At 31.0% G+C, this 8,095-nt stretch overlaps 2 protein-coding genes across 2 annotated transcripts in view; one reads left to right on the top strand and one right to left on the bottom strand.

Annotated features, from left to right (window-relative positions):
* LOC100575793 (glycine--tRNA ligase-like) overlaps positions 1-1,349 on the top strand; it is a 3,517-nt gene extending 2,168 nt beyond the window's left edge. Inside the window, exons 2-7 of the mRNA XM_003245009.3 lie at positions 5-121; positions 183-306; positions 433-649; positions 713-806; positions 890-1,077; positions 1,147-1,349. Coding sequence (XP_003245057.1) covers positions 5-121; positions 183-306; positions 433-649; positions 713-806; positions 890-1,077; positions 1,147-1,254 — 848 coding nt within the window. The 3' untranslated portion in view covers positions 1,255-1,349. The remainder of the gene's footprint in view (positions 1-4; positions 122-182; positions 307-432; positions 650-712; positions 807-889; positions 1,078-1,146) is intronic.
* Positions 1,350-3,980: 2,631 nt separating this feature from the next.
* Positions 3,981-5,480, bottom strand: LOC100575597 (ER membrane protein complex subunit 3). Its single transcript, XM_003245007.4, has 2 exons — positions 4,744-5,480; positions 3,981-4,685 (listed from the first exon to the last, which is right to left on the bottom strand). The coding sequence occupies exons 1-2, from the start codon at positions 5,198-5,200 to the stop codon at positions 4,393-4,395; spliced, it is 750 nt and encodes a 249-aa protein (XP_003245055.1). The 5' UTR covers positions 5,201-5,480; the 3' UTR covers positions 3,981-4,392.
* Positions 5,481-8,095: the final 2,615 nt, after the last annotated feature.

Genomic DNA, 8,095 nt, shown 5'->3' with positions numbered 1-8,095 from the left:
GTAGAGTGTATTGGTTGTGCTGATCGGTCAGCATATGACCTCACTAAACATGGTGAAGAAACTAAACAAAGATTAGTGGCTGAAAGAAAATTGCCTGCACCTAAAACAATTCAAGTTACAGGTAAGTACTATATTTTTATTAAATTAATTTATGATTTAACCTTGAAGCTATGTTTTTATAGAATTGGAAATGGATAAAGGTTTGATTGGTAAGACACTACGCAAAGATTCCAAAGAGTGTGTTGAAAAATTATCAAAACTGTCAATAAACGAAGTTAAACAATTACACAAATTCATTGATAATGGGTAATATAATTTTGGAATACTTAAAACACTATTTACAATATGTAGGTAGTTTATCTAAAAATTATAAAAACTATTTATTAAAAGATAAATACATAAATCTAATTTTATTATTTTTGTTACTTTAAGAAAACGTGATCCAACTACTGGATTAACTTTGTGTAAAATTGGTAATAAAGAATTCCAGATAAACAAAGAAATGATCCCACTCAAATCTTATTCAAAAACTATACATGTTGAAGAGATTGTTCCTAATGTAATAGAACCATCATTTGGTATTGGCCGAATTATTTATACATTATTAGAACATACATTTAAAATTCGTGAAAAGGATGAGCAAAGAACTGTAAGTATATTACAAGTATTTGAATAGCTAAATACAATTTTCATAAAATATATTTATTTTCAGTACTTATCATTGCCTCCATTAGTAGCACCTTTAAAATGTTGTGTTCTTCCATTGCTTGACAATGATAAGTTCACACCCCTAGTATCTATGTTGTGTAAGTATTGCAAAATAAAAATAATAATATATAATTTAATTTAAGATATATCTTTTAAATTAAAAAATGTATTTTTTTTTTAGCCAAAAGCTTATGCCTGAAAGGTGTATCAAATAAAATTGATGATTCAAGTGGGTCTGTAGGACGCCGGTATGCAAGAACCGACGAGATAGCAGTACCTTATTGCATTACTGTAGATTTTGACTCATTGGTTGAACCCCAATCGGTAACCATACGAGAGAGGGATTCAATGGAACAAATCCGAGTACCTGTAAGAACAATAGCAGTTTGATAAACAATTAGTTGTTAATATTTATTAACATTATTGTTATTGTTTTAGGTATCTGATGTTGTGGATTTGGTATACAATTTATCACAAGGCAATACTGTTTGGAATGTAGCTAAAGCTAAATATCCTATATTTGAGTCTCAACAGACAAATGAATAATGTCATTTAAAATAAATATACATTTATATTAATATATAATTATTACACTTCATTTCAGAAATAAAATACAACTTTGTATATGCAATAGATGTAAAGGTATTTGTATTTATATATTTTTTACAATGAATTCCCATTGACATATAAAATAAAAATTGATACATATTATATTAAATTCAATGTTCTAATACCAATTATTATACAAACCAATATACTGTGGTCTGTGTTATTAAATTTAAAGGCAAGATTATTATGTAGGCAATTTTATGTGCTTTTTATTATATTTTAATTTAAAGCGTGTTATGATTATTTTAAAATGGTAAATTGTAAATTGTTTGTACATCTTAAAATACTCATAACTCGCTTTAAAATTAAAATATAATAAAAAGGCCATAAGGTTGCCTAGATAATTATCTTACCTTTACATTTTATAAGATGTAAATTCCATCTAATTATTAAATTAACGTAGCTACACGTGTTCTGTTGAGCGTAGAATTTGCTATGTTACGCACTTGTAAGATGGAGACAACACATGTGGGTATCACGTCCTCATAACTCAAAAGGGTAATATTAACAATATGTGTCAGAATTTTGGCTAGTGGCATGATTTATTCAATTTTTATCAGTTTAGTTTATTAATTATTTTTACACTATTGGAGTTTTCCAATTTTCCGCAATTTCATTAAATTTAAAAATTATATTTTATATTTCAGTTCCTACCTTAATTATAATACTTTTGTACTAATCTACTGTCTGATACATATTTATGGAGGGGGGGGGGGTTAATTCGATTTATTATATTAACAATAATGACTTCACTGGAAAAGCTCCTTCATGCTTCTTTGATATGTTGATTTTTGATAAATATTTTTTATTTAAAAGATGAGAAATTTTTTCAAAATATAGCCAACATTTTTATTTTGCTTTAAACTGTGCTAGAAAAATATCAAATATTACTCATTTTTCAAAAGTATATTTTAGCATCTAGTTATAATTTTGAAAATTGGCTTTTGATCTGACCTGCTAAATGTTCTTTTAGAAAAAAAAAATTTTAAATTCTAACTATTCTACAGAGTGAGAGTTTTTCCTGTAAGACATGTTTTTGTACTAAAAACGGTACAGCTCCAATGCTCTTAGTAAATACATTATTTGTATTTTATATTATAAAAGATTTATATATCGTTTTAATTAATAATAACAAGTTTATTATTATTTTTAAAATATTAAATCATTAGCCTGAAATTTAGTAATTTCCTTGAACATCCAAAATACTACAGAAATAAGTGGCAAGGGAAAACTTTTGGGCCAGACGTCAACTTTACTGTCAAATACCTAAAATATTATCTTATATTTTACTGCCTAAAATTTAATAAAATATAAACCAATTTCAATATTATTAATTATTAAAATCTATAAAATGTGTATAACACATTAGTGTACTCTGTACAATTTGGTTTAATGTCTCAGATTTTTTTGATTTTCTCACTTTTACTCTTTACAAATCAAACAGCTTAACTGTAAATTAGATTGTAGTCTGTGGTTTGTACTCTGTATCATCATATTGAATTTGATCTAAATGTACAACAAATAGTACTTTTTAAGTAGTGATATTAATAGATATTTTTTTCTTCAAATCAAATTACATAACGGTTTAAATTATAATGTTTTTTGTGTTACAAATACAGACTTTTGGTCGTAGCTAATTGTTTTTTATATTATGAATGTAATAATTTAACAATAAAACCACACTTATAAATTATACTTAACACAAAAACAAAAATTATTAAAAATGTAACTTTTGTTTGTCTATAAAAAGTTATGCTATTACATTATGTCATTATACCATTACTAAATTATTATGTATCTAGCTTATTATTCATATGATATATATTCATACTGAGTGTAAGCACAACTATGAGGGTTCATAATGTGGAAGTTTCAAATTATATAGACAAAATTTTATTTTGCATGTTGATGCATATTTGAGAGGTTAAGGCATATTTTGTTATTAAATCATATAATTTATATAATATAGTCTTATAAATACATTATTTTATACACATTTAATAAAAAAATTACTTAATCTTTCCAAGGTCATTTTTAAAATAAAACGAGGATTAATATGTTGTATTAACAGTTATATCAACAATTAATATTAAATAATTAAAAAAATCTTTTTAATAATCAAAATTTAGATGCAATTCAAATCAACTGATTTGGTTATTTCTTGCTAAACAGATAAAAATAAAAGTGATTCTAATCATTCTTTAGAACATTATTGACTAGTTTCTACTTTGCAAAACAAACTTGGTAAAAATATATTGTCTATTTGAATCCACTAACCATTTATAAATAGTATGACGTATATGTACCAACTGGAATATATTTAATTGATGCTAATAATTTGACTTGAGAGTACAAATCTTTATTAAAAATTTTGAAATTCTTTTAAAACTGAATAATCTATTTTCATAGATTGAGGTATGCATACCTCAGCTCTGTGGATATCATTTGTACTATTTATTATGTAGCTTAAATATTAAATAAAGCCCCGTAATGAATAAAAGTTGTACAAATAGCCATGGGCCCTGGCCCCCTGTCCGCACGCCTATGCATATAATATTATGTACTTCTATTTACCATGTGACTAGTTACTAATATTATTTTATAACAGAATATTGCCCAGTGTGGCAGTGTGTCATCCATAATAACTTACAACTAACAAGTACTTTCAATCAAATTTAAATGTAATTTATTGTGTATACAATTATTATTACATTAAGTTAAAATTTGATTATTTTATTAGAAATAAACAATCTGTGCCCTAGCACCCATAGGGCACAATAAGAATGTATGCTACAAGAATAAAAACATGAATAAAAAATTTGATTATTAAAAACAAAATTTGATGAGGATATAAATTAGTACCACACTAAATAATGAAGATAAACAATCACACGAATGAATAAATAGATTATTTTAATTATAAGTTTAATTAATACAAAACCAAAATTAAATACATGAACACTACATAAAAAGTAAGATAACTTAAAAAAGAAAAAAACAATGATAGGTATTATTTAACTCTTTATACACCTTACTTGGAATAGAAAAACCATGTTCACTTCAAATCTCAAATTGTTACTTAATACTTTTATTCAATAATACATTAAGCACTTCATTATCAAGATCTGCAAGGGCCCATTTATGAGAGCTAATTTCCAATGCTTCCCATTCTGCTTTAAAAGCTACTTTTGGATCCATAGGCATGGACATAGCAGCACCGGACATTTGATCTTGCATCAAACGTGACTGATCTGCAGCATTATTTTCACCTAAAACTAGTGCATATATGCTCCGAAGCCCAAATACATTTAAAAAATACCACGAAGCAGACGACACCCAAGCTGCATCTAATGAAACCAATTCAATACCTAACAAAGAAACAAAAAAATTAAAACATATAATAACCGGTCATACTAAGCAAATTACCTCTTTGTAACATTGGTTTGAAACGTAGGGTTAAGGGAAATGGTACTTTGGTAGTGACAAATCCAGAGAACATCCAATTGATCCAACCACCAATGACCACCATTGGCAAGACGTTGGTAACGTTTCCTTTCAACATTTCAGTCATCATACTTGGATCAGGCATAGCTGTTTGAGCAGGAGCTGCTCTTTTTTGGGTCTTAAAGTAACCATTCTCCTCATTGTTAAAGTAGTGACGACGCATATAGAATCCTTGTTTAGATATGTATCGACCATTTTCACGTAGCATGCGTGATCTAATTAGCACTTGACTATCCTGTACTTGTGTCAGCTCAACTTTTTTTTGAGACGTGATTAACAATGACACATAATGCCGAATGACCCCAACAAGGAACGTGATCAATACAATCGGTAAAAAGACCCAACCTCGAATATTGATGTCCAACACCAACTCAGCCATATTCTTATAAAGTTAAGCCGCAAAACTAAAATAATATGGACATTAATACGATTAAGTAGTAACAAACTCCTAACCGATGAAATTAGGAATTCAGTTGTTTGTATTATTCAATATATTTAATAGAATTTAAATGTAATTTGTGTCATGATTCAATGAATGTTCATAGTATCACAGAATTACAGAATTACAGAATAGAATAACGAATATTGAATCTGCAGGTATTGAATATAATAAATTGACTATTGAGCACGAACTTTTTATCTTAGAGCATTTCATTGCCAAAATAATTATCCTGATATCAGAATATTATCATTTATCGTAGTGATGGTGTTAAAAAGTAACAGTCATACCACATAATAGATTAAAATATACGGTCACTGGTTCACTGCTACTGACGATGTAGAGAGCTGAGATATCTTCTCTACATCGTGCTGCTACTTTTCACAGCTACTTTTCCCTATAGTGCCTTGATAATTTTTTTTTAACTTGCCAATACACTGAATACATACATGTTGATATATTAACCTATAATATTAATAATTAATGTCTATAGTACTATAGTTATCTATTGTATTTGTTTAAAGGTATAATGTTTTTGTTTATTTTTGATTTTATTATACTTTCACGACAAACAAAATGTTCATGATCTCCACGAACATATTATTATAATATAAGCATCAAGCATTATAATAAAATATATAGGTACGCACATTTTATCATTTCCCTAAAAATGTCAGGTTGAGCCTGGGCTTGACCGTCTCACCCCGTGCGTACGTGAGCACGCCTATGTGATAGGCCAATAAGTTTGTGTTGGGCAGTATAAATGCAGCCGAGAGAAATCTATAGAAACATAAATAATTTATAATTATTATTTATTATAATATTAGTTATTATATCGTGATGTTATATATTAGCTTCAAATTAGTGACTTAGATTTTGAAGCCTTGAAGGAATCTTGCCGTTATAATATTGTACCTACAATCTATACATAATAAATATATTTTAGTATTTTAAAATTTAGTTTACAAGTTTTATAAGTTGTAATATAATATAATATATGTTAGGTACATATTATTTTAACTAAGTCCGGTGTCCGGGATTGTACATTTCGAAATGTGCAGTACTGCAGTGATTTTTGTACAGGTCGCGCGATATGTATAGGTACAATAAATAGATAGATTTTTTAATGTACCTACTACCTACCTAATTCGCGATGTGTTCACCAATCACTGTACAATTAATGACAACACTTAAAAATTATCTAAACGATTTTACAATATTCTATACACCTACTGCGTTTTTCAGAAGTATAACTTCAGCAGACTTTAATCTGGACTATACGCTGCAGAATTTCAAAGTTTATTAGTAAGATTTCACAATAAAAAATGAGTGCAGTTGAAAATAATTTTAATTTTATAAGTTAATAATATGCGTACAAAAAATTAAAAATATTATTTTAAGTGCAAATTGAATGTCTGTACCTAGATAATGAAGAAAATTACAAAAACAACAAATTACGTACCTACTTACACAGCAACACAAGTTAAATATTGAAAAAATAAGCATTTTTTCTACCATATAGAACTCCATGACCTATTCACATACACAAAAACACACATGATTGTAAAATCTCAATACGTATTAATCGCTATATACGATCAGAATCTAAAAGACTTCCACCTATAAAAGTATAAAACGAGTACAACAATGTATAATGCAGAATGCAGATTGATAAATAAATCATCGTTAAAATATTGTAATACAATAGTATACCTCTGCAGCATCATAAAGTAAGTACAGTAATGGTATATCAATAATAATAATACCGGTCGATTAATAATAATATACGATTGCTTGCTGACTACTAATAAATGTTGTTTGTTTTAAATTAACGTCAACGGCCTAGGACGAAATTCGGAATCGGCTCACTTTCAATTTATTCTGACTATACTTACACGCGAACAATTTACCTGTGAAAATGGCTGAATAGCATAGTACCGAAACAACCACCCAAGAAATTGAGAAAACCGTAGAAGACGTCATAAATAATATCATCAACAACATCGAGTATGATATAATGGAAACACAACTAATCGTATTTGACAACTACCAAGAAGAGCCTACGGTTGCGGATTTGGCGGGCCTGTTGTATTATGCGACCCAGTTCGCGGGCGGCGACTCGTCGGAAACCCTTCAACCGGACGACGATTCCAGTACTGGACCGGTTGAATGCATCAAAGACGACGTGGTCGCCGTGCCAGCGATGCAGGCGCCTGTGGAAGCGCCCAGTGACGAGGCGGAGTTCGTCACACCGGCCAGGGGAGCTGAGGTCAAGAACAGCTATGGAGACTTGATCGGCTGGCTGGACCCGGGGGCAAAGCTAGCAAAACGCGCAGCTCCACGCAGACGGACGGCGGCGAGGATCGCGTCCGCTGCGTGGACAGGTATCACCCTGCAGGCCACACGCGTTTTCTGCTGTTGTTCCCCGAAGTGAAACCGTCTGAAAGTTTCCCCCCTGGCTGAGGGCAGCGGACAAGGCGAGGCGATGACGTGGGGTCGAGGTTTAGGTACGTGACAGTGCACTTTTGGGGTGATCGGCGGTAAGTCACCGATACACATTCTCCAGCTAGCACCGGCGGTAGCGTGACGAGATCGCGGACGTCGGGCGCTCGAGGTCGCCGATACGCGAGACACTCTGGCGGCGCGGCGGACGTCCGGCTGCTACAGTCCGAGAGCGACGACGACACGACGGGGCCGACGGAACGCCAGGGCGAAAACCTCGGAGAGTATCGGGACAGCGGTGCGTTGAGATGCTGTCTGCAGATTCTCTCCCTTTTTCGTCCAGTGCAGGTCTGATCCTGTCGGCCGATATTATAGTCTTCGTCGCCTCGCTCC

This window comes from Acyrthosiphon pisum, chromosome A2, assembly GCF_005508785.2.
Source record: "Acyrthosiphon pisum isolate AL4f chromosome A2, pea_aphid_22Mar2018_4r6ur, whole genome shotgun sequence".
NCBI classification, from domain to species: Eukaryota; Metazoa; Arthropoda; class Insecta; order Hemiptera; family Aphididae; genus Acyrthosiphon; species Acyrthosiphon pisum.
This window is presented reverse-complemented; position numbering and strand designations above follow the sequence as displayed.

Excerpts from the sequence above, each read along its gene's own strand:
- LOC100575597 (XM_003245007.4), bottom strand. The coding sequence starts at position 5,200 with ATGGCTGAGTTGGTGTTGGACATCAATATTCGAGGTTGGGTCTTTTTA. Across the intron at positions 4,686-4,743 it reads CAAACCAATGTTACAAAGAG|GTATTGAATTGGTTTCATTA; the intron begins GTAATTTGCTTA and ends TTTCTTTGTTAG.